We start from the raw sequence: 27,121 nt of genomic DNA, 5'->3' as shown, positions 1-27,121 counted from the left end.
TATAGAGAATTAATTGTGCACAAAATCTAGATTTAGAAAAACAGAAATCAATTTCTTTCCAAGTCTTTAAAATGAACTTTGTGAGGTTACTGATATAGAAATGGAATTTTCCTTGGGTTATTGAACAAGGAGAGGAGTTTGATCATTGTTATATATTCATTCCTTCAACAAACCTTTGGTAAGGTTTTATTATATAGCTGGAACTATAAGAAGTGGAGAAATCTGAGACTGTCAACGCAAGAAGCCTGCAATGGAATGAAGGTTTGTGTCCCTCCAAAATTCATTATGTGGAAACCATAATTTCAAAGTGATTATATTTAGAAATACAGCCTCTGGGTGGTAAATAGGTTGTAAGAGTGTGACACCACTCCCGAACAGGATTTGTGTCCTTACAAGAAAAACACAGGGAGCCAATACTCTCCATCCTGTGAAGATCAAATGAAAAGCTAGTAGTCTACAACCCAGAAGAGGACCCTTACGTGGTCTTAGATGGCCAATCTCCACAAGTAGGAGAAATATAGTTTTGTTATTTATAACCTACATAGTCTATAGTAATTTGTTCTACCAGTCCAAACTGATAAAGTAGAACCCTAGACTCAGAGGGCTTAAACTAAGGGCAGTGGCTCAGTCAATTCATACAGTGTCTGTTCATGCATACCTTACAGCAGGGTTCTAAACGCATACCAACAGCAAAAAAAAAGCACAATTTTTAAATTTCAGCATGTCATAGGCTACAAGAGACGAAATTAGAATGTCAAGCTTGAATTGGTAAGGGGGGTAGGTTTCCTATAGAGACCATTTCTTAGGACTTTGCCAGAGTCCACAAATGAAAGCGGTCCCTCAGTGTTCACAGAAATTTCTCAGAAGAGATCTTCATCCTCAGTTGGTAGGAGAATAGTATAACAAAGAATTGCTGAAAGTCCACCATGGAGTCCCAATGATGTGCTCCCTTCCCAGGCTTCCAGGCTAAGGACAAAAATCAAGACACAGCTACATGATGGCTCAGGTATTTTGAGAAGTTTGGCAAATATTCCTTTTTCTTCAACTGTGGCAGCCCCGTGTTCAGGCATATAAATATGGCTTGCTGACTGTGTGACCAGGGTATCTTCCCCATTTGAGCCCATGGATATTCATTCCATGGCTCTGAAACAATGCAAGGTGTTTCCTGGAGAAATGTCACTTCTCTTAACTGCACCTCTCCTTCTGAACACCTGTCATTTTCTTATGCTTCCCTCAGAAACCAGAAATCTCCAACATCATGCTATTCTCCCTTCTGAGCTGGAAAAGTACTGTAAAGATTACATTCAATTTTGTAATGTTGAATATTCATTCATCACTCAACAAACATGGAAAAACTGTTCCCTTTGGTGCCTTTGAAAAAATGAAGTTACATATTGATGACAGAAAAATGATAGGAAACGATCTCACTGAAACACAGGGTCTTATCATGTAATCTGTATACTCTCTATTCCATTAAAATGTCACTCTGCCATTGTTTATCTCTGGGAAGCAAAGGGGTGAATAAATAAATCTCTGTACTCTTTAAAGACACATCTGATTTTTCAAAAGCTGGTTTTCAAAAGAATCTGATTGGCTTTTAGGAAAGATAAAACACTACTGTCCACTTGGTTGACAGTAGCTTTTCCTTTGACAGGTAATCTATATCTTCACAGACAAATAGGGACATCATTGGTGACTCTACATTTTTTAAGGTAAACAGACTAAGGTTATTTGAAGGTGCAAGGAAAGTCATGAAATCAAGAATTAGAAGATTCCCCAAGTCGGGAGGGGATGTCCCTGTTGCCCCATGAGAGAAATATTTTTTCAGGTGCTTGAATTCTTCCCAGCTGGAAAAGATCGAAAGCTCTGAAACCCTGGCCTATTCTAAAAATAACCCAATATATGTGTTCATTTTCTTCTATTACAAATACATAATTCAGCAGCACACGTAAGTAGGCTTTACATTAGTTTTGATGTTCAAGTGATAATAAAAATAGTATCAGTTAAAAAAATAATACTAATACTGGTAACATAAAAGGGGCTCACTCAGTGTCAACAATAAGCTGAGTTTCCCTAGTTTGCACATTGGTGAGTCAAGAGTGATACCTGTATGAAAAAGGTGAGCCGAGCCGGATGCTGGTGGCTCATGCCTGTCATCCTAGTTACTCAGGAGGCTGACATCTGAGGATCACGGTTCAAAGCCAGCTCGGGCAAGAATGTCCCTGAGACTCTTATCTCCAATAAACTACCAGAAAACCGGAAGTGGCGCTGTGGCTCAAGTGGTAGAGCACTGGCCTGGAGCTGAAGAGCTCAGGGACAGTGCCCAGGTCCAGAGTTCAAGCCCCACAATTGACAGGAAAAGAAGAAGGAGAAGGAGAAGGAGAAGGAGAAGAAGGAGGAGGAGAAGGAGAAGGAGAAGGAGAAGCAGAAGCAGAAGCAGAAGGAGAAGAAGAAGAAAATAAAAGGTGAGACAAAGGCCCAGGTCCCTCAGGGCAGCCATCACCACTGTCAGATGGACAGATTCCTGCCATGTGAAGACACAGTTAGAAGGTGGTCCTCTGAAAGAAGGATGGCCAATAGACACATGAAGAAATGCTCAACCTCCCTAGCCATAAAAGAAATGCAAATCAAAACAACATTGAGATACCACCTCACCCCAGTTAGAATGGCTATAATCAAGAACTCTAATAACAACAGATGCTGGAGGGGATGTGGACAGAAGGGAACCTTACTGCATTGTTGGTGGGAGTGTAAACTTGTTCAACCAATTTGGAAAGTAGTTATGGAGGTTCCTCAAAAGACTCCACATAGAGCTCCCCTATGACCCAGTAATCCCACTTTTGGGCATTTAGCCAAATGATCACAAACAAGACCACACTAAAGCTACCAGCACAACTATGTTTATTGCAGCATTATTTACCATGGCTGAGATATGGAACCAACCCAGATGGCCCTCAGGAGATGAATGGATCAAGAAAATGTGGTATATATACACAATGGAATTCTATGCCTCCATCAGAAAGAATGACATTGCCCCTTTTGTTAGGAAATAGAAAGACTAGGAAAAAATTATGTTAAGTGAAGTAAGCCAGGCCCAAAGAAACATACGTCCTATGGTTTCCCTTATTTGCAATAACTAGTAGTATATCTGAGTCAAGCAGAAAAGGTCAGATAAGTTGATGTTAGGGAAATGAACCCTAAGATATGTATTCAAATGTTTTTTTCTTTCAGGTGATTGTTTCTAACACATTTATAAGATTATTTCTTTGTTGCTTTGTATGTCCCTCCCCCACGGTATAACCCCTGCTTTCACTGTATTTGATGTTGTTATAATTTGTGGAGGGGAAGGGAAAAAACAAATCGTTCAAATAGGGATACAGGTGGACCCACTGCAACAGTGAGATGTACAAGTCGCTATGTCGAAAAACAAACTTTACAACTTTGGTGGGGGGGGGTCTGGGTAGGGGGCTGGGGGGAAGATGGGAGGGATGGGAAGGGGAAACAAAGGAGGAGGCTACAATGCTTGATAAGAAATATACTCATTATCTTGCGGGGCGTTGGTGGCTCACACCTGTAATCCTAGCTACTCAGGAGGCTGAGATCTGAGGATTGAGGTTCAAAGCCAGCCGGAGCAGGAGAGACCGCGAGACTCTTATCTCCAATAAACCACCAGAAAACCAGAAGTGGCGCTGTAGCTCAAGGGGTAGAGCGCTTGCCTTGAGCTGAAGAGCTGAGGGACAGCGCTCAGGCCCAGAGTTCAAGCCCCACGACCAACCAAAAAAAAAAAAAAAGAAATATACTCATTATCTTGCCCATGTAATTGTAACCCCTCTGTACAGTATTTTCACAATAAAAAAAAAAAAAGAAGGTGGCCTTCTGGAAACCGGGAAGAGCATCCTCATGAGGAAGCAAATCAGCTGGCATCTTAGTCTTGGTATCCCAATCTCCTACTTTTGAGAAAATAAATTTCAGTTATTGATGCCACCCAGTCTGTGGCATTGGGTGAGCATGGCTAGAAATATGGAGACAGCAATAAGAGAAATGCTTGTGTCTGCAGCCATCCCAAGTCTAGCCATTTTCCATGAGTTCTGCTGTCATCAGTTTAAAACTGGTGTGTCCCTGCAGGTATTTTTACATTTATGTATGTTGAGTAGATCCTGAGAATTGCAGCCCAGTGATACTAAAAAAACAAAACAAAAACAAAAAAACAGGAAGGCAGCACAGACCCTATGTAAAGCTGTTCTAGCAAGGATTATTTCTGCTCAGGAGTGCTATAGGTGGAGGAGGGGGATCAGGAAAAAAATGGTCAAGCTGGCCAGCTTCTCTCCACAACTCACACTGACAAGGGGCCTTAGGCAGAAAACTGGCTTGCAGAAATCTTCTTAGTGGCTCATTGTCTCCACCTTCTGGATATTTACAGGCATAGCAATGCTGTCGGTTAGGGTTGTTTTAGTTTGTTCTTTTTGTTGTTTTTAAATTTTTCGTTTTGTTTTGTAAATTTTTGACACGATTATAGAAATTAGTATTGAGATAGATAAATTAAAAATTAAAAACTTAAAACAACCAAAATCCTACCAAGGTCAAAATAAGGTAGATTTGAAGCCTAAAAGCCCACAGCTAGGCACTAGTGGCTCACACTTGTGATTCTAGTTACTCAGGAAGTTGAGATCCGAGTATCATGGTTTGAAGTCAGCCCAAGGATCTCCAACAAACTTCCCTAAAAAGTCACAATGAGCTGTGACGCAAGTGGCTCTAACCTTGAACACAAAAGTTCAGGTACAACACACAAGCCCTGAGTTCAAGGGGCTAGGACACACACACACACACTCACACACAGACACACACACAGACACACACACACACAGACACACACAGACACAGACACAGACACACACAGACACACACACACACACACACTACATTTTTTTTTTTTGCCAGTTCTGGGGCTTGAACTTGACCTGGGCACTGTCCCAGAGCTTCTTTTGCTCAAGACTAGTGCTTACCCCTTGAGCCGCAGTGCAACTCTAAGACTTTTTTCTGAATAGTTTATTGAAGAGTCTCACAACTTTCCTGCCCAAACTGGCTTTGAACCACAATCCTCAGATCTTAGAATCCTGAGTAGCTATTTACAGGTGTGACCAGCACCTAGCTGACCACATTATTTTTCATATCATTTTCCTATCTAGGAAAACAGATGACTAATTATCTACAGTCTCTCTTTTTTTTTTTTTTTGTCAGTCGTGGGGCTTGAACTCTGGGCCTGAACGCTGTCCCTCAGCTCCTCAGCTCAAGGCTAGTGCTCTACCACTTGAGCTACAGTGCCACTTCCGGTTTTCTGGTAGTTTATTAGAGATTAGAGTCTCACAGACTTTCCTGCCCGGGCTGGCTTTGAACCACGATCCTCAGATCTCAGCCTCCTGAGTAGCTAGGATGACAGGCGTGAGCCACCAGCGCCAGGCTCTACAGTCTCTTTCTATCCCCTCAGCATGTCTATTTTAGCAAGATTGTTGATACAAGACATATTTTTAAATAATTTTATTTCTATTTAGGAGAAACTAATTATTAAAAACACAATCTTGGGGTTGAGGATTTAGCTCAGTGGAAGAGCATTTGCCTGGCAAGCCTAGAGTTTGGTCCTCAGCACTAAAAAGAAAAAAACTCTTCAGGGCCAGGCATAGTGAGTGGCCTGTGCCAATAATCCCGGTTACTCAGAGGCAGAGATCAGGAGGACCTCAGTTCAAATTTAGCCTTGGACAAAAAGATTAGAAGATCCCATTTCAACAAACAAGCTGCACGTGGGGGCACTTGTCTGTAATCTGGACTATGTTAGGAGGGCAGGGAGGGAGATCATGATCCAACACTAGTTGGGACAAACCCACAAGATCCTATTTGAAAAATAGTTAACCCTCAAATGAATGAGAGTGTGGCTCAAATGACAGAGTGCTTGCCTAGTAAGAGGAAGCTCTGAGCTCAGCCTCTTGTACTATACAACAAAAGAAAAAAACAAATGCCAAGAAGTTATTGTATTTTGACCACTCAATAATGAGGCTTTCTTTTTTGGATTTCTAGTTATTATTTGAAACAGAGTCACACTAGGTAGCACAAGCTGTTTTCTAATTCAAGAATCCTCTGTCTCAGCCTCCTGAGTGCTGGGGTTACAGGCCTGTGCCACCACACTTGCTACCTCTAGTGTTCTTTTTGGAAGTTTAAAAATTGCTTGCGGGGCGCCGGTGGCTTACACCTGTAATCCTAGCTGCTCAGGAGGCTGAGATCTGAGGCTCGTGGTTCAAAGCCAGCGCAGGCAGAAAAGTCCATGAGACTCTGATCTCCAATCAACCACTAGAAAACCAGAAGTGGCGCTGTGGCTCCAGAGGTAGAGCACTTGCCTTGAGCTGAAGAGTGCAGGGACAGCACCCAGGTCCAGAGTTCAAGCCCCATGAGCGACCAAAAAAAAAAAAAAATTCCTGACTGGACACTATGTTGAAAATGAAGTATACAACTTGTGAGTGAGATGGGAGAGAAAAACTGGAAGAGAGCAAGAACAAAGGGAAGGGTGACATTGTCCACAAGGAAATGTACACTTTGCCTGACTATAACCGCCCCCCCCCTCACTTTTTTTTAGCACTTTCAAATAAAAATATTTTTTTTGGTCGGTTGTGGGGCTTGACCTCTAGGTCTGGATGCTGTTCCTGAGCTCTTCAGCTCAAGGAGAGCGCTCTATCACTTGATCCACAGTGCCAATTCCAGCCTTTTCTGTTTATGTGCTGCTGAGGAATCGAACCCAGGGCTTCATGCATGGGAAACAAGCATTCTACCACTGAGCTACTATCCCAGCCCCAGTCTTTTTATTTTTTCCCAGTCCGGGGGCTTGAATTCAGGGCCTGGGCACTGTCTCTGAGCTTCTTTTGCTCAAGACTAGCACTCTACCACTTGATCCACAGTGCCACTCTCAGCTTTTTCTGATTATGTGGTGCTGAGGAATCCAACCCAGGGCTTCATGCATGCTAAGCAAGCACTCTACCACTAAGCCACATTCCCAGTCCATCTTCAGTCATTAATCAAGAGGTTTCTTATATTTTGGACCATAAGTAGGACAACTGAGTAACAACCTGGAGTCAGGGGAAAGAATATTTAGAATGTAACCCATCCATGTTCCAGTCTTGGCTTGTGAGACTGGCTTGTGTAGATACACATTTAATATGCACAATTTATTATTTGTATTTTCCTAGTTAATGAGATGTTGATTAATGAGATGAGGACTAACTTTTCATTTTGGATTTTTTTCCAATGTTATGATAGTTTGTTCAATTTGCAAGGCATATAAAATGGGTAGGACCCTGTATCAAAAATTTAGATTCATTTTGGGGCTGGGAAGGTGGCTCAATGGTATGCATGAGGCCTTGGGTTCGATTCCTCAGCACCACATAAGCAAAAAGAAAAAAAAGCCGAAGTGGCACTGTGGCTCAAGTGGTAGAGCGCCAGCCTTGAGCTGAAGAGCTGAGGGACAGCGCCCAGGCCCAGAGTTCAGGCCCCATGACCAGACCCCCCCCCCCCAAAAAAAAATTAGATTCCTTTAAAGTCTTCTTTGTTTGGTGATGGTGCATGTTTGTAATTCTAGCACTTACAAGGCTGAAGCAGGACAATTTCAGGTCTGAGTCTAGCCTGAGATACCCGGCAAGACCCTGTCTAAAAAGAAGGAGGAGGAGGAGGAGGAGGAGGAGGAGGAGGAGGAGGAGGAGGAGGAGGAGGAGGAGGAGGAGGAGGAGGAGGAGGAGGAGGAAAAGGAGAAGAGGAAATCACAATGAAACCTATTATTTGGTATCAATATATACTAACAAAAAAATCAAAGCCAGTTATGGTGGTGCATGCCTATAAGCCCAGCACTCAGATTAAGGGAGCAGAGTTGTGAGTTCAAGGCCAGTTTGGGCTACATAGCAAGACTCTGATTCAAAAAAAAAAAACTGAAGGCAAACTGAAGGCAAACCAAACCAAAATTAAAACAACAAAAAAGGTCTTCTTTGCAGACTTAAAAAGACAATATGGGGGGAAAAATGAAAAATGAAGATAGGAATGAGTCTTTTGTTGTGTTCTTGTGTTATTTCTTTTTGCTCTCAAGACAATTCAGTTGTCCTGCTTATCATTATCAGTATGTTGTATCTTTAGATATTATTAATATCCTTAACACTTAATTTTCTTCATTTTTTTGTTAAAATTTTTTTTTTTGCCTGCTCTGGGGCTTGAACTCAGGGCCTGGGCACTGTCACTGAACTTCTTTTGGTTAAGGCTAGCATTCTACCACTTGAGCCATAGCTCCACTTCCCACATTTTTAGCAATTAATTGGAGATAAGAGTCTCATGGACTTTTCTACCTGGGCTTGCTTTGAACTACAGTCCTTAGATCTTAGCTTTTTTTGTTGTTGTTGGTTGTGGGGCTTGAACTCTGGACTTGGGCGCTGTCTCTGAGCTCTTCAGCTGAAGGCTAGAGCTCAACCGCTTTGAGCCATAGTACTACTCCCAGTTTTCTAGTGGTTAATTGGAGATAAGAGTCTCACGGACTTTCCTACCTGGGCTGGCTTTGAACCGTGATCCTCAGCTGTCAGCCTCCTGAGTAGCTAGGATTACAGACATGAGCCACTAGCACCCAGCAGCCATTCAATTTTTTTCTATAAAGAGGTTTATGTGGATTTCTTTTTGGTTTTGGCTTTACTAGAGCTGGAACCTAGGGATTCACACTTTCTAGGGAAATGCTCTAGCACTTGAGTCATGTCTCCATTCTTGAGAGCTTAGTTTTCAACTTAAGGTGAATTTGTGTATGTGTGTGTGTGTGTGTGTGTGTGTGTGTGTGTGTGTGTGTGTGTGTGCGCGCGCGCGCATGCGCGCATGTGTTGTTGTTTTTGTTTGCTTGTTTTTCAATATTGCTCTTCCAGATGCTGGTGGCTCATATCAGTTATCCTAGCTACTCAGGAGGCTGAGATCTGAGGATCACATTTCAAAGCCAGCCCAGGCAGAAAAGTCCTCATGAAATTATGATATCCAAGTTACCACTCAAACATTGGAAGTGAAGCTGTGGCTCAAAGTGATAGCATACTAGCTTTGAGCAAAAGGGCTCAGTGCCCAGTCCCAGAGTTCCAGCCCAACAACTGACAGAAAGAAAGAAAGAAAGAAAGAAAGAAAGAAAGAAAGAAAGAAAGAAAGAAAGAAAGAAAGAAAGAAAGAAAGAAAGCCAGCCAGACTGGCTAAATTAGAAAATCCTGCTTGAGATAAAACAGGAGGCACATTAGATCATGTTTTATCCAAAGATGATGTCTGTTTTCAAGCTTCCTTGGTGCTTATAGGAAATAGAATATGTCTCAATGTCAACTCTCAGCTGGGAGTGGGTGTGACACACTTAATTAATTCCCGTGGGGATCCTGAAGTCTGCTGGGTCTCAGGATGACTCCCACCCCTCAGAGAAAAGCAACAGCTGCTACTGGACATCTTCAAATGCCAGTCACCATGGAGGTTTCTTTTCTCCTTAGCATGTTTGCATATGGAGAAGCATCTCATTAAGTCTGTATCTCATTATAAAATCCACCTTGTTGTCAGTTCCTAAAGGAAAATGGAAAAGGAGAGCGAGAGAGAGGGGGGAGGAGAAGAATGAGGCAGAGGAGAGCTGAGGCCTTTGCTCTGCTCCTCTCTACTGGGCCTGACTCCAAGATGTCACAGCCATATCCCCTGGGCAGTTTGAATTCCAGAGAAATTGAGGAGCTACGTCTCCATGGGAACAGCAGAAGAGAACAAAATGGAGACTCAAGTTAATATTTATAGCCTACGACTTGATTTTACGTGCTGGCTTTATTTGTCACATTATCTCAGGGCTGAGGTGAGCACAGGCATGAGGTCTCGTGGGCACCTTAGTTCTCAAATAAATAAAATAAACATTATTTTCATGTTCTTTCCAATCCATCCCTCAAATGTCAAGCACAAAAAGTGAACATTAGTTATAGAGTCGATTAGTTTAGAAGAGTTTATATGGGTTCAAATCTCAGGGCCATCCCTAATCTTGTTTGGTTCCCTCAAATTCTCCATTTCCGTATCTCTAAAAGAGAAATGATGTAATTATCTCTATCAGCTGTTAGAGTTCAGAAGAAGGATATTCATGAAATCGTGAGTCTCACACACAGCAGGTCCTTAATAAGTGACTGGTATTATTCATATGATTGTAGATATTGTAATAGCTTAAATGGCTCTTGTCACGTTTTGATTTAACAGAAAAATAAAATGGGGATAAGGACCAGAAGGAAAAATCACATTCTTCATCAGAGTCCAAAGTTATCAGTAGAGCTTGTGTCCAAAATTGAAAAATATGTATGTAATCAAACATTTGCATTTTTAGGCCTTAAGAAGCATATTAGTTAATGTCAGGTGCCAGTGGCTTACAGCTATCATCTTAACTACTGAGCAGACTGAAATCTGAAGGTCCTGGCCCAAAGTCAGCATAGGCAGAGTCTCTTATCTCTCATTAACTAGCAAAAAGCTGGAAGTGGATGTGTGGCTCAAGTGGTAGGACACCAGCTTTGAGCAGAAAACGCTAAAGAAGGGCAAGAGGCCCTTAGTTCAAAGCCCCAGTACCAATACCAAACAACAACAAAGAGTCATAGTAAGATTTTGGTGGCCTGTTTTTGTGGCCTTATTGTATTGATGTATGGTTTTCATCATCTTGTCATGTTGTCTGGACTTCTCTATTTTATTGTTATTTCCAGGCTGTCAGACAGTCTGATGGTCTCATCCCTGAAAAACAAACACTCCGAGAACATATTCACTTGCATAGAAAACCTCAGGCTTGCAAAGCTTGTTTGCTTTGCCATGGCAACCCCTGTCGCTTCCATCTGGAGAGTAAATGATGATGTCATTGTTAAGAGCAGACCAGGGAGCAGACTGAGAACCCAGTCTGAGCACAGGATTACAGAGAATTGTATTTCAGAGTCTAGTGATCATAAGAGGGAGGGAGAGGAGCTCTCAGCATAACTGTGGTCTTTCAGTCACATACACACACACACACACACACACACACACACACACACACACACACACACTGACAAGGAAAGTGGTGGGTTTGAGATTATGCTATCAAGAATAGTCTCTGTCTCTCTGTCTGTCACACACAAATATATATATACCAAGAATACATGGAACTACCTCAGTGTACAGAGGCAGCCTTCTGCTGGTATTTAATGAGACTACAAATGGCTCTCACGGTCTGGTGGTTCTTTTAAGTCTTGGGGACAAAGTGCGCATGGTCTGGCCAGAGATCTGCTGACTAGAGATGGGGACAAATCTCAGAGTGCATAGGAGACAGGCTGCCTATGGGAACCGGGAAAGGGCTCCAGCAGCCTGAAGATACAATCTGTAAGCCAACAGAGGCCCTTTGAGAAGTAAAAGGGGGTACTGTTAATGCTTGTCCCAAGAGGACTGGCCTAACAGAGGACATCTCAGGCAGGGGCAGAGGTGCCTGGTCCTTGCTGCTAAGCCATAGAAATGACCACTTCCTGCTTCCTTCATAAGACACCAGCTCTGATGTTTCAACTCCAGGAGTGTTGTTACAGGCCAACACATAGCTGGCACACCAGTTAAAATACCAGGTGAGAGATCAATATGGCACTCTAACATTAACCCTGGTGAAGGCTTCATATATACACATGGTCACAGCAACTAAGGATTCTAAGATGCAATCAGGACAACTGTTAAAATATAAAATAGGTCCATCTTCACCTCCACATCAAATGAGTCAGGCTCTAGAAAAGCAGCTCGGCAATGATCCTATAGAACCTCAGTGAGAGCTGGAGTTAGGGCATCCATCCAGAGCAGTTAGGCCTTTCTATAAACTAGCATAGCACAGTGGCAGAGTCCTAGCCAAGCCTGAGGTGAGCCTGACTTCACAGCCTGTACTTTCCCTTAATAGCTGTGTGGCCCTGAGTGAGGTGCTTAGTTGCTGGTCTGTTAGTTAATGCATATAAGTGATCTATCTGGACATGTTCTACATAAGGACTTGAACAGGTAGGCAACTTTCTTTTTTTTGGGGGGGGGTCCGGTCGGGGGGCCTGAACTCTGGGCCTGGGCGCTGTCCCTCAGCTCTTCAGCTCAAGGCTAGCGCTCTACCACTTGAGCCACAGCACCACTTCTGGCTTTTTTCCTTTTTGCATATGTGGTGCTGAGGAATAGAACCCAGGGCTTCATGCATGCAAGGCAAGCGCTCTACCACTGAGCCACCTTCCCAGCCTGCTTTCTTACTGTTGAACTTATTGATGGTTGTATCATAGCTGTGAATAGAATCCTTCAACTATGTTTAGATATACATATATACATACTTATATATATAGTATACTGTGCGTGAATGTATCCCTGGGCGCTGTCCCTGACTTTGTTTGGCCAATCTGTACTACTTGAGCCATAGCTCCATTTCTGGCTTTTTGGTGGTTAATTGGAGATAAGGGTTTCATGGATTTTCTTCTGCCCAACCTGGTTTTGAACCATGAAACTCAGATCTCAGACTCCTGAGTAACTATACCACGAACCACCAGTGTCCAACTGTCATTATATTCTTAATCAATGGCAAACAGAAGGACCAGAGATCATCTCAAATGTGCACATTTGGGTTTTTGTTGTCATTTTGGCTTTTTTTTTTTTTTTTTTTTTGGAAACAGGGTCTCACTGTGTGATCCAGGCTTGCCTCGAATACAAGAGTCTATTGCTCAGCCTTCTGAGTGTTGTAACTACTTGGAGAGTCATTTTGAAAATGATAATAAAACTTTCCATTTAGAAGCCTACATAAACAATGGCAGTCCACAGTGGCAGAGATATTGGCTTCAAACTGTTGATTTAGTTTTCTAGGGCTGTTGTAATATCTTTCCAGGACTACACACCGGCTGGCTTCAAACAACAGGAACTTACTGTTTCAGGGTTCTAGAGGAGGCAAGAAGTCCAAAACCATGGTGTTGGCAGAGCCCTGCTACCTCCGCGTCTCTAGATAGATTCTTTGTCTCTTCCAAGCTTTAGAGGGTGGTGTCAATGCTTGGCGTTAGCTGGCTTGCAACCGCACTACTCCAATCTGTTTGCCTTCACTTGGCCTTCCTGAAGTCTGCCCAGTTTTCCCTCTTCTCCTAAAGATAACAATCATCACTTCATCCTGCTTTAGTTCCAACTGCAGAGACCTTAATATTTTTAATTGTAATTATAAATGTGATGTACAGAGGGGTTTTAGTTACATAAGACAGGTAATGAATACTTTTTTTTGGACAGTGTCCCCTCGCTCACTTCTCGTTTTTCCCTCCTATCCCCAACCAAATTGTATAGTTCATTTCTCACATAGTGTCTAGTGAATACCACTGCTGCATTTGTTCAACCTTTCCCCCTCCATTTTTGACCCCCCTTACCCTCCCAAAGACAGATAAATGAACAAACAAGACAAAAAGGAAGAAAAAAACAACAAAGAAAAAAAACTTCTTGTTTCCATTTCCTGGAGTTTGTTTCGATAAATATTCTTTTATGATCAGAGACTCATAGGCATTGCAGAGACCTTATTCCTAGTGAGGTCACAGTCATAGGCATCATGAATAAGATCGTCAAGAAATACAGTTCAACCCATAATAAAACATGTCAAAGATGAAGAGAGCAGAATGAAAGCAATGACGAGAGACTGAGAAGAGTAAAAAGATTTGGGGGAATGTTTAAAAAACAAAAACCAACAAAGGCATGATTTGAGACTGAATGGGAGAGGGTCAGCACACAGGCATCTCTGGCAGTTTCTAGGGATTAAACCCTCATTCTAATGTCATACTTTCTTCATTCCTATGTCCTATGTCAAAAAGAATTGCTGGACACCTGCGGCTCATGTCTTAATCCTTGCTACTCAGGAGGCTGAGATAGTAGGATCAAGTTTCGAAGCCAGTTTGGGTAGGAAAAAGCATGATATTCTGATCTCCAATTAACCTCAAAAAGCTGGAAGTGTAGGTGTGGCTCAAGTGATAGAGGACCAGCCATGTGTGAAAAGCTATGCACTAGTGGCAGGGTCTGAGTTTAAGCCCAGTACTAGGACAAGGAAAAGAAGGAAGGAAGGAAGGAAGGGAGGGAGGGAGGGAGGGAGGGAGGGAGGGAGGGAGGGAGGGAAGGAGGGAGGGAAGGAGGGAGGGAGGGAGGGAGGGAGAACTCCAATTTTTTTTCCAAATTCTTTTGTAAGGGTTTAATCGTTTATAAATAGACATAGTACCAGATGGTAGGACACAGGGCTGCATAGACGTTCAGAGCATTTAAATTTGGCATACATTAACTATGTATGAGACAATTGGTTAGTCATCTGTGCCTATAATGCCCCCAACTGGTATTTTTTAGATAGAAATATTTTCTTATGTAGTTGAAATTATAAGGTTGTGCTACCATGCCAGGCCAACCATACATTCTGACACCACTATGCCTCAACGCTGTGACTGTGTTCACTATGCTAATATTCTATAGGACTGGCTTCTATCACTTAACATGACAATCTCCATTTCCATCCATCTCCCCACTTTTCTTGTCTACTTGGGGATGCCTGGACTGCTTCCTCACTCAGCTATGGGGAGTAGTGCTATACTACAACTGGGGGTGCACTCCTTAATCACTTGCAGTGACTGTTTGCATCTGTATAAGCTCTCTGCTCTGGACCTCAAGCAAGGCTTTTCTGTCCAATGAATAGCTGGAAAGATTTTCTCCCATTCTGTAGGCTGTCTCTTGGAGTAAGAACGGAGTAGACACTTATTGCCCCAGTCCTGACTCTGTAGAGTTAAGTACTTTCAGATTTCTCAAATAGTACAATGTTAACTATAAGTTGGTCATATACAGCCTTTCCTATGTTTAGGTAGGTTCCTTCTATAGTCTTTTTTCAGGTTTTTTTTTTTGTCATGAAAGTACGTTAAATTTTGTCAAAATTTTCTGCATCCATTGAAATCACCATGATTTCTGTGCATTGTGCCTCAAGTAACCACTGATTTTCCTACGTTGAATCAAACTTGCATCTCTTGAATGAAACTGATTTGATCATTGTATTTCTTTTAAACATGTTCTTTAATTTACTTCATAAATATTTTACTGAGAATTTTTGCATCTATGTGCAATCAAGAAAGTTGGTCTGGTGCTCGCTTAGCAGCACATATACTAAAATTGGAATGATACAGAGATTAGCATGGCCCTGCGCAAGGATGACACACAAACTCATGAAGTGTTCCTATTTTTTCAGGTTGACTCATTGTAAAACAATGAGCTGTACGAGACACTAAGTTGAAAATGAACTTTACGACTGGGGGGTGGGGGAGGAGTTGGGAGGGAAGGGATGGTAGGGGAAAATCAAAGGAAGAGAGGTAACAATGTACTCATTAGGAAACGTACTCATTACCTTACTCATGTAACTGTAACCCCTCTGTACAGTATTTTTACAATAAAAACATTAAAAAAAACTGCTTTCAGTGAAAAAAAAGGGAAATTGGTCTTTAATTTCCTTTGGCTGTCTCATTCAGTTTTGGTATCAAGGGCTAATATGGGTTTTGACTGACTTTTGTAGTATTATTTCCCTTCTTATTTAATGGAAGTTTGAAGAGCAGTGGTTAGTTCTTTGAAGTTCGGGTAGAATTCAGCACTGAGTCTATCCAGACCTAAGCTTTTCTATGTTGGGAGACACTATTCCTACAATTAAATTGCCCATTATAGATGAGTTCAAGATATCGTCTTGGTGTTAATTCAAAATTGGAAGTGTCAGATATGTCGAGAAACTTACCCATTTCTTCTAGATTTTCCCATTTGTTGGGAGTTTCCCATTGTTGTGGGTTTTCAAAATATTGTCAATGATCTTGTGAATTTTAGTGGTTTCTGTTGTATAGTCTTTTCATCTTCAATTTTATTAATTTGGATCTTCTTATTCAGTGATGAACAAGATAGAAAAATTAGATAGTCCAATAAGGGAAAAACTGCTTTCAATGGCTCTTGGATGTTCCCAAATTTTTCATTTCTGATGACAATGAGTTTTTCCTTCCCAATAGTCCTTTCCCCAGGTGTACTATTATTCTTCTTTGTGTACAAAGGTGAATTTAAACTTCTTTGAACAGATTTTGAACTTTGACCCTTGATATTTAAAAACAATTCATATGTGATTGACCTTTTAATGAGACTACCTCATGGCTGAATATATTTCTCAATGCTGTAAGAGGTGAGTGTAAAGGAGCTCAAAGAAGCCAAACCCAAATCTGCTTAGAGAACAGCCAGTCTCTAGATAAGGGCTCACAGGGCTGAGGTTCTGGCTCATTCACAAAAGCCTTTTTTATTTTGCCCAGAGCAAACAGATCGGAGGACTCTTAGCATGGCAGTTCTTCACTGTTTCAGACAGAAGAGTAGCACAGAAAAAAAAAAAAGAAAGTAGTTGCTTATTATCATTTTGTGCTCATACTGGGGTTTGAACTCAAGGACATCCCCTCTGCTTTTTTGATCAAGTGGTTGTTGCTCTACCATTTGAGCCATGCCTCCCAACTCTGGCTTTTTTTCTGATGAAATGGATGTAGGAGTTTATTTGCCTGGGCAGCTACAAATTTTGATTCTCAGATCTTAAGCCTCCTGATTTGGATATATGTGTGAGCCGCTGAAACCTGCTGTCCACATGTATTATTTTTTAATGTTGTCCTGGGGATAGATTAGATAGCATTTGAAATAAACCAACCGAGTGGCCAGACAGATGCTTTAACACCATCATCTAAGTTGACCAATGTTAAGCAGCATGAAGAACCTTAGGAATTCTTCATTGGTGAAGGCAGCTTGGAAGGTAAATGGTTGTCTGAATTTTTTGAGGCAAAGGCATGAAATGAGGCAGCCTGCAAGCTAATGAGGTGTGTTTAGAAGCTCAGGTCTGAAGTTGTCTTTGCTCTAGTCTCTCCCATCTCCATGCATGGTTAAGATTCTTGTTACCTGATCCAACCTGACATCTCATTCTGCTTTCAGAATGTCACTGCTTCTGCTTCACTGCAAATCTTTTCGTCAAGGTATTGAGTGGATTACCTCACTTCCTGAGCTTCCAGACATTTGGTGGCCAAAAAATGTGTTCATGAGAGAGACTGTTAAGTGTACTTTCATTTGGGGTAGTGAGTTTATGCAAGAGCAGACATATGGACATGCCTTCCTATAACAACTAGAGGCTACCTTAGAGAGGAACCTGTGATTGAAGAATGACTGAACTGGCCTAGTGTACAAGGGTGTAGAAGGTGCTGAAAGTTATTCAGCCTATTCCATGGTGAGGGTCACACTTGGTCCTTGAGCATTCCCCTTAATGTAGTGTCCAAATAAAGATTTCCTTAAGGCAAGCAAGTGGACACAGGTCTTCAAGTTCCAGACAAAAAGCAATCTAGCCATTGTACGGGTTAAAGACATCTTTTGACAATATTGTCATTAGCAAAATAGTCAAAATTTTTCATATTGCCTGTAACTAAAATCTGATTACTTAGAAGGCTTTCAGTTTGCTAATATTCATATAAGCTTAAAAAAGGCAGAAATGGAAAATGGAAAATTTAGCCAAAAATTAAATTCTTTATGTCTACTTATTAGGAAGCTGGGAAAATGTCATAGAGGCTAAATGAAAGGCAAGTTAAAAGCTCAGGAATCATCCATGTTGCTGGGAGCACTTACAAGGTCCTGGATCCAACCTAGCTCTTAAAAAAAAAAGGCTAGCTATTCAGGAGACTAAGATCTGAGAATCACAGTTCAAAGCCAGCTTGGGCAGATAAATCTGAGAGATTCTTATCTCTGATTAACCAGAGACAGTAGCTGGCAGTGGAGGTGTAGCTCAAATGGTAAGAGCACCAGCACTGAGTGGAAAAAACTAAGCATGAGCATGAGGTCTTTAGTTCAGGTCCCAGTCGATGCACCAAAAAGAAAAAGAAGAAAAGAAAAAAGAGAGAGAATCAATTTGAGTGAAGTCACAACATACAAGAATCCTAAAATTATGTCAAACATTTTATTGGTGTTTTATAGTAGGTCGGTTTAAACAAAAAAATGTTGTAAAACAATTTTTTAATGACTATGCATACACGGACAGCCAAAAATAGGGAAAAATAATCCACAAAGTACAAGCTACCGCTAAAGATCATATGTTTGGATTTAAGAGAAATAATCCAGTAGATGAATAGTCTCTCATTCAATCTGGTAAGTTAACCAACTGCTCTTTGTATAAAACTAACACATTATAAGTGGTATAAATTTATGTTAAAGAGTTCACAAAAAAATGTGTTCCCTCAGCATTCTCTCTGTTGCAATGTTTAGTCATTAGTTGTCTCTTGGTAGGAAAATAATATAGAATTTGTATTAGCAAATGAAAGTGCAAGGTAGTAAGTACAGCGAGGCTCAACAGCAAAAGGGAAGAAAAACAATAGAGAGCGAAAAACACTGACCGATGCACACAGAGCAAGAGAAGCCAGGAAGGTCCTCGGCCTGTGTGCCACACAGTCACCACTTCATTGTATTTTTTATTGCTCTGAAACGAGCAAAACCATTGTTTTTAAAGAAATATGAAATCTTTATTCCCCCCAACCCCACATAATTTTTGATCCAGTAAGGCAAAGATAAGTCTCCCCCCGCCCCCAACCAGAAACATCAGGGACAGCAGCAATATACAAACATCAGAAATAGACCTGAATCTTCAGCAACATTCTCTCATGGGAACATCAGCAGGAGTGCATCTAAGAAAGCAAAATTTTAATGTTGTTGCATTGTTCTAATTTATTGGATTTCTTTGGAAAAAATGTTATAAATACATTAGTTAAGACAGTTAATTATTTTCTTGCCCTGAAAAAAATAAGGTATTTCGATTTCTCACATCTTCAAACTTGGTAGTACATTTTTGTAAAGGGAGTTGCAAGAAGAAGATGACAGCTGGGTTGAAGAATGTCCATGTACAAGTGCCTGCATTACAAGAAACTGCTGATCGGCCTATAGCTTGCCTCTACAAATAGAGCTCTTTGAAATAATATTTAAACAAGTTTAATTTAAACACCTCCCATATTTACTCTACTTGTAGAGCAAAGAGGTACTTACTTTTCAAGTAATATATCGTAAAAGGTCAATTTTTTTTTTTTTTTGCCAATTTTATTTGTTAAGGTTTTAAGACCAAAATACCTGTGTGAAAAAACCCACACCTAGTGAGCACATTTCTTTGATAGCTAAATGTTCTTGTCTTGTAAAGAATGCAGAAAAATATTGATTTGCTAAGAAGGAGCACACTGGAAAAAGTATTGAAGAATAAAGGACCATTTCTTTCTGTTGGTGGAAATTATTAGAAAAGCTATCCAGTCTGTTGTCTTTAGCTGGTTTTAATCAGTCTTTTCAAAATGATGGTCAAGAAATCTTTAGAAAAACTGGAGATGGGGGATGCTCCTTTGTAGCATGAAAGGAATTCCATTAATCATAGAAACTCTTATTAAATTTCTGCTTTGGTTCTTCAGAAGAAATGCTCATACAACTTCTATATGTGGAGACAAAAAAGAACACATTAATGGGACATTCATCTAAAATCTTTTTTAAACAGTACCATGGCTGTAAGTTACAATTTTACTGGGATTCAGTTGCAATACCAATAGGAAAACACTTCAATGTATGCAATATCAGTTACTTTTATAAACTACATACATCTATAACTCCCCTTACCTCCAAGAAAAGTACATTCGTTTGTCTTATATCCTCAGTACCAGATGTTTAGGGCTCCAAAGTTAAGTTAGCAATTAAATAAATGTTCACTTACTGTCCTGAACTCACAAAGAATCTTTATACCATTGAAGGTTACAGGCCCTGGACTACATTTCCTAGGCCAGGTGTGGAAGGGTGGGAACAGTGAGAATGAAATGACAGATAATATAAAAGCTGATTTTAGACCTGGAAAGTGAAGCAAAAAAAAAAAAATGTGGAAGTTCTTTGAATCTGAAACAAGACAGAAACAGGAAATTGCACTGTGCTTCTTTCTACCAATATAATCAGATTGTTCTTGAAGGCATAGTTACTAGAAAGCCAGACCAGGGAGGAACTTTCTGACCTCCTTTCCCAGCCTTGAAGGTGGAGTTCACTAAAGGGAAATCCTACTCTCAGTCACTGCACCAGATGAGAAAAGATCAGCTACATTTGGAGGGTGGTTCAACATTGGCTCTTCCACTTCATTCAAGGTATATTTACTATAGGCTCACAGATGGAATCCAAAAGGCAAAACAACTGTTCATAAATAATTGTGTGCCAACTCCATTTCCAGACCCTGCCATGGGCTGGTTCTCTTTATAATGGTGTAAAGACATACTGATCAATATGAACATGATCTGTTGGAGAGAATTCCACAATTCCAACTGGAATTACCTCACTTATTCCCGACACTGGCAGGACTGCAATGCTGAGCTTCAGCGAAACCTAAAAGTTGGTAATATTTGATGTTCCTCTTTATTTTTTGGATGGTTCTATAAAGCTTCTGTTCTTTCAGCACAAACACTTCAGGCCACAGGTGAGCCCTAGGCAGTTTCAACAGCTACAGCCATTTGACAAGGATCATGGATAGTTTTCATTTGTAGTATTTTTCTTCTTGCCTAATCATAACTTTCCATCACCTTACATTTTTAAAAGATAATGGCAGCACAATTGCAATGGCTTACAAGTTAAGGGGAGGCGTCTGGTCTGATCATGAAACATTCTGACAGCGCTTGATGCTGGGTACTGAGTTCTGCCCTTCAACACCTGCTGGTTGTTACAAACTAAATTTCTGCTCTGAGCAAAGAACAGGAGGGGCCCTAGTGTGAGTTGCCCAATGTAACTCTGAAGTCAACTTCTAAGATCCATGTGTCATTTTTCCACTTGTTCTTTTGAGGGACAAAGTAACCATGCATTTCCTCTTATGAGTCACATATTTTTGAGGATTCCAGAAGAGAATTCCAGGCAAGCTTACCTGCGGTCTGTTGTGTTTGCACACCATCTACCTGAGGTAGGGTCCCAAGTGTCCCTTCATCATCAAAGGCCAAAATTGGATTAAGAGGAATTTCTGGGCTCTCACTGCTGGTGACATCTAATCTGGATGGTTTGGATCCAATGGGCAAATTTATAATTTCTTCAAAAGATTCATTCTGAACAGATACTCCATTTTCATTGGGTTGTTTTTCCAAATTGGGAGTACTGTGAAATTCAAAAAAGAAAAAATAATTTACAAGTCAACATTAAAACTGGGAAGCACATTTTCAGAAAAACCAAAAACTGATATAAAATAGTTTCCCAAATTTATAATAGTCTGACTTTACTAGCAAAATGGTGAACTGTGATATATTTGTATTTTAAATGATTATAAACTGCTCATTTGGTTATAAAACCAAACACTGTTTCACCCTAGCATATGAGATAGGAGGAGAGCAAGCCAGGGCCTATCTACATGGCAAGACTGTCTCAAAAATATCAAAGCAAACCATGTCCCTGGATTAGAGCACTTGCCTAGAAATTTTGGGTGTGATCCAAAATAGAGTAGTAGCACTTACCAGGGACTTCAAAGGTGAGACTGTCCTAATTAAAAGTGGAAAATTAAACAATTTGTACCAAATCACATAGCTATTACAGAGAGATGGTCAAGGATAAAGTAATTTTTTTTGAGAGAGATCATTTTGTTACGTTGTCCAGGCTGGCTTCAAATGATTCTTTTGCCTCAGTTTTCCAAGTAGCTGTGACTACAGGCACACACAGCAACACCTTAATCTAAACGTATGATTTCTTGTTTCTGATCATAGTTATTCTAATTGTAGATCTGCCCAAAGGTCTCAGTCCCTTAAAATAAGGTCTCTCTCTCTCTCTCTGCATAGTTCATAATACATTATTCAAGACCAAAATTTTTAAACTTTTATTATTATTATTATTAAGTAGTTGTACAAGAAGTTCCCATTCTACAAAACAGTATATGAATACAAGGTGTCTGACAACATTGTCACCCGTCCCTCCTAACCCATTCCTTCTCCCACTTGAAGACCAAATTTACTTTCTGCCTTTGACCCCATTTGTGTGTGTGTGTGTGTGTGTGTGTGTGTGTGTGTGTGTGTGTGTGTGTGTGTGTGTGTGTGTGTGTGTGTGTGTGTGTGTGTGTGTGTGTGTGTGTGTGTGTGTGTGTGTGTGTGTGTGCGCATGCGCGCATGTGCTAGGGTAGGTCTTGAACTCAGAGCCCAGGCACTCTCCCTTAGTTTTTTTGCTCAAGGCTAATCCTCTACAACTTGAGCCATAGCTCCACTTCTGGCTTTTTGTAGTTAACTAGAAATAAGGATCTCATGGGCTTTCCTGCCCAGCCAGCCTGGCTTTGAACTCTGATTTTCAGAGTTTAGCCTTCCCAGTAACTAGGATTAAAGGTATAAGCAAGCAATCTTTTGGCTCTATCTTAATCCTTAGTGATTATGTCTGACTTAATTTTTGGAGTACTTCTAACTGGTCATTAAAACTTTAATTTCCTAACTAGAGTTTCTCTTGGATTGTTCCTCTTTCCAGACTTACTGACAGTGTTTTGTGCTGCATGTATATCACTAAGCTTTACATCACAACAAAACAGTGGCTATCCATTGAACGAGTGCTAGACTGATCTGACCGTTCAAGTTACCAGACTACAGCAACACACATTTGTTCAGGCTTCACAATTCGTTCGATTCTCAGAAGTTATCTGTAGTCTCCATAATTCCAACTGGTTGTACTTAAGCAAATCAGTCATATCCTTTTTTTTTTTCTTTTTGGTGAGTTGTGGGGCTTGAATTTAGGGTCTAGGCGGTGCCTCTGAGCCCATTTGCTCAAGGCTAATACTCTACCACTTGAGCCACAGCTCCACTTCCAGTTTTCAGGTGGCTGATTAGAGATAAGTCTCATAGCCTTTCCTGCCCAGGCAGGCTTTGAACCATGATCTTCAGATTTTAGCCTCCTGAGTAGCTAGGATTACAGGTGTGAGTCACCAGTACCCATACAGTCGTATCTTTTCTCCATGCCTTTCCAAATGATAAAATAGAGCTAATAAACATCCCAATTTTCTTTTCTTTTTTTTGGTGCCGATCCTGGGGTTTGAACTTAGAGCTTGGGTGCTGTCTCTGAGAATTTTTGCACAAGGCTAGTAGTGCTCTACCACTTGAGTCAGTGTCTTGGTTTTTTAGTGGTTAACTGGAGATGTCTCATGAACTTTCCTGCCCAGGCCAGCTTTGAACCATGATCCTCAGATCTCAGCTTCCTCAGTAGCTAGGATTACAGGTGTGAGCCACTGGTACTAGGCTATATCCTGAATTTCTATTGCCTCCCCCCCCCCCCCCCCCCCGTTGAAGAAATAGCTTTCCCTATTCAATGAGAATTAGAGAACTTTTGGATTATGTTTGAAAGCATTTTGTATCTGTATACTTTCAAACTATCAAACCTTTTTGAAAAAGGGTCTGACAATATAGTCCAGATTGACCAAAGACTAGCATCCTCCTTAGCTTTCTTAGTACTGGGATTACAAGTGTACCTGACAAGACCTACCCCAAATCTTTTTAGGCTGAGAGTGTGACAATGCTGCCTGCTCTTTCCTGGCATCATCCTAGCCTATGTGATGTGCACACATGTGTCTAACACTCACCAGTAAGGATGCCTGGATGACCACACTCATCCTCTTGTTCTTTCCCAACACTCATCCATGGGCTTTACGTAGCCAGAGAGTTTGGTTCTCAATTGAAAGGGAATTGAATTAGAAGGTCCATGAAAAGACTGGGTCTCCAAAGAGACCAAAAGCTCTTTGGGTGATCTTAAGTTTCTGTTACCTTGTAAGTCCAGATGTGTTAGGTCAGAATAGCAGTGACCTACCCTGGCCCCCCGACTTGAGTCACGAGATGACTTCATCTCCCCCTCCAGGCTCACCCATTCTTTCTTGTTAGTAATTAGAGGAATAATTGTGTCGAAAGCCTTGGATGATCTATCATTAAATGTTCTGGGGACACTGTGACCTCTGAAACTGAGGTTATTTTAGGTCTGCCAGTCTTCCTAGCTAACAGTGTCAGATAGTGTATTCCTATTCTTTGGCTATACAGTGGATGTTGAAGATAGATATAAGATTGTTGACAGTGTATTTTACTTGAAGTGAAAAAGAGGGGTTGGGACCACAGTGGGAATTAGACAGTGCCACATAGCTTATTAGAACCAGGACAATGATTAGTCATTGAGTTGGGGATACAGTTAAATGTTAAAGTAATTGCCTAGTGTGTTCTATCCATAGTACCCCAGGAAAACCCAAAAATGTATCTGACATTTATTAACTATATTATGACAAGAAACTTAAAGGGATACATCTCTTCTATGTGACTAATGGACTTTACCCACAGGTAAAACTAAGAGCAAGGATGACTTCGTATTGGGGGGTGGGGGGTGGAAGACTAGGTCAAACTTTAACTGTACTAAAATCCCTTTATTTAAGAGAAGAGAGATTATGTATTGAAGAAAAAGTCCCCCGGGGCTAAGCTAAAAGTAAGCACACAATGTTTTCTGGACTGCCAAGAGGGAAGGACAGAAACCTCTATCCCCATCAGAGCTTCTAGAACAGAACTTTTCAGCTGGGGGTGCAAGGTCATTCAGAAAGATCTGAGAAACACAATTTCCTCTGTTCCCATTTTGATATTTGCCTCTGTCTCCTTCCCTGGTACCCACATGTCTTCCTCTCTCTCTCTCTCTCTTCCTCCCTCTCTCTCTCTCCCCCCTCCCTCCCTCCCCCTCTCTGTATCCTTTGTTCCCTGTTCTGTAGCAAGTTTCCTGTCCATGAGGAAATCCTCCCCTCAGTCCCATGGGAGCTTCCTTCCACAAATACCCTCTCAAAACCCAAACATAGCCGGAGAGAAAGAAGTTATGTATTCATATAGTTCATCAGTATCCTTACGTCAAATATAATTTTCACAGTTTACAAACGAAAATGTATTCGTTTCATGAAATGTTGTCTTTACTGTAGATTGAAAATGTATTCATAATTATATTAATACATTCCATAGATAGGTATCGGAGCTACTTTACATGTTAACAATCTGACAACTCACACCCTCTTCAATTCTGTTAGTGGGTGAGGGGGATGGGCAAGGAGAGTGGACTCAGGGCTGGAAAAACTGCACTGCTAAGGCTGAGAGGCAGAGAAGCCCTGGGGCCCAGAGCTTTCCCTCGAGGAGGGTAAGGAGTAAGTAAGGATGTTTTTTGGTGCAGGGTCTCCCTGTAACAAGGAGTCTTACTTAGTTCCAGCTGACTCCTGTGGCACAATGTCAAGCAAGTCTCCCTCCTTTGGGTCACATGGACTGCAGAGCACTGCTGGTGAGACGCCACACAATGAACAGCTTTTCTAGGAATTTCAGAGGGATGTCTGGCAAGAGGCTCCAACAACTTCTCCTCTCTCCAGCAGGGTCTGGACTCAGCTTAGGGGTTATGACTGTCCCTTATACCTGCTATCCGTATTCTTTACAGAGTCTTTTTTACTGCTTACTAGTCAATCCCTTATTACTCTACCAAATCATAGTTATTCTCTAAATGTTCCAAGGTCAAATCCATTTTTTCCTCTTCCTGATTGGACCTGGTAACATAGTTAGTACAATAGGAATATGCAGTTTGTAAGTAGAAAGTGACTAGAAGTAACTCCACAGAACTATGAAGGGACCCATGGGTGTGAAACACCTAGTAATAAGTAACTGGGACCTCACTCTGAAAGCTCAGAGGAGCTGTAAGAACATGAAAGGACTTCTCTGTGCTCTTCCTTCCCTGGACTCATTACTACTGGGGTGATGCAAATTGGAAATAGATTTCTTTAAGACAGACCTGGATAAAATCGAGGACAGTTGTAAAATAAGGGTAGTAGGAGCTCTTAGGCTTCCCATTGCCAGCCATGTGTGATACATCACACATTCCCAACAGGTATCTGTCCTGTAGATTAGAATGTTCCTCAAACTCGAGTCTAAGTCCCTATATGAGTTTAAGAAATTATGTTTTCCTGCAGATAAAAAATTTATTAATCATATGTAGAGATGTAACATTGAAATCCCTCTCCCGATATAATTTAAGCTAATCACATATGCTATGCAGACATATATATACATATACATATGTATACATATATATACATATACATATGTATACATACATATGTATATATATATATTATATATATTATATATATATATATATATATATATATATATATATATATATATAAATCAAGAGTAGTCTCTCTTTTTTTTGACAGTCCTAGAGCTTGAACTCAGGGCCTGAGCACTGTCCTTGAGCTTCTTTTGCTCAAGGCTAGCTAGCATTCTACTACTTGAGCCACAGTACCACTTCTGGCTTTTCCTGTTTATGTGGTATCAAGGAATCGAACCCAGGGCTTCATGCATGCTAGACAAGCACTCTACCACTAAGCCACAGTCTTGTAGTCTGATTATTACCAAGCAAGGATTAGTCAGATGATTTCAGTGCTTCATATTGAATTTGCATCTCAGAGCTTACTGCTATCAGGTACTATTAACTTCTTTTTGATAAGAACAAATGACAATATGAACTAACCCACCTGGGCAAACAGTGCACTGGTGCAGGGAAAAGCCAGGGATATCATGACACACGTATGAATGAGGTTTTACAGTAGGTCCAACACAGACACAAAGGAGTGAGGAACTCCTATTGGGAAGGTTACACAGACATGCCAACTGTAAAAGGACTCAGCCAGTGCTGTGTGTATACTGTTCTTTTAATTTCAGAGAAATATCATTGTCTAAAGTAACTTGAGTGTTGCTGGTTTGTTAGTTTTATTTTTTACTTATATCTGTGATTTATTGTTTTGGCTTTATTGAAGAGTAAGACCTATACAAAAATTTAAGCTTAAATTTATATTTGTAAAAAATAATACAAGTGACTCAGAAAATCTGCTAAAATTTTCTTTTTGTGGCACTGGGGTTTTAACTATTGGGGGTTGGCCTCATGCTTGCTAGGCTGGTGCTCTACCATTTGAGTCACACCTTCAACTCAGCTTTTTCTGGATATTTGTCTTTCAGGCTTTTCTTGCTGAGCTGGTTCTGTACTTCGGTTCTCCAGGTAACCTCCAACCTCTTCAGTA

General features: G+C 40.9%; 1 protein-coding gene and 1 non-coding gene across 6 annotated transcripts in view; one reads left to right on the top strand and one right to left on the bottom strand.

Annotated features, from left to right (window-relative positions):
* Positions 1-15,145: 15,145 nt before the first annotated feature.
* LOC138819573 (U6 spliceosomal RNA) lies at positions 15,146-15,247 on the top strand. Its single transcript, XR_011369496.1, has one exon. It is a non-coding gene; the product is annotated as a U6 spliceosomal RNA (small nuclear RNA).
* Positions 15,248-17,990: 2,743 nt separating this feature from the next.
* Positions 17,991-27,121, bottom strand: part of Map7 (microtubule associated protein 7) — a 139,591-nt gene continuing 130,460 nt past the window's right edge. For all 5 annotated transcript variants that reach the window (XM_070010633.1, XM_070010631.1, XM_070010632.1 and 2 more), the window contains 2 exons: positions 20,963-21,186; positions 17,991-19,507 (listed from right to left, as the gene is read on the bottom strand). In XM_070010633.1, the coding sequence (XP_069866734.1) occupies positions 19,497-19,507; positions 20,963-21,186 (235 nt within the window). In that variant the 3' untranslated portion in view covers positions 17,991-19,496. The remainder of the gene's footprint in view (positions 19,508-20,962; positions 21,187-27,121) is intronic.

Source organism: Dipodomys merriami, unplaced genomic scaffold (genome assembly GCF_024711535.1).
Source record: "Dipodomys merriami isolate MVZ:Mamm:240054 unplaced genomic scaffold, mDipMer1.0.p SCAF_8, whole genome shotgun sequence".
In the NCBI taxonomy this organism is placed as follows: domain Eukaryota; kingdom Metazoa; phylum Chordata; class Mammalia; order Rodentia; family Heteromyidae; genus Dipodomys; species Dipodomys merriami.
This window is presented reverse-complemented; position numbering and strand designations above follow the sequence as displayed.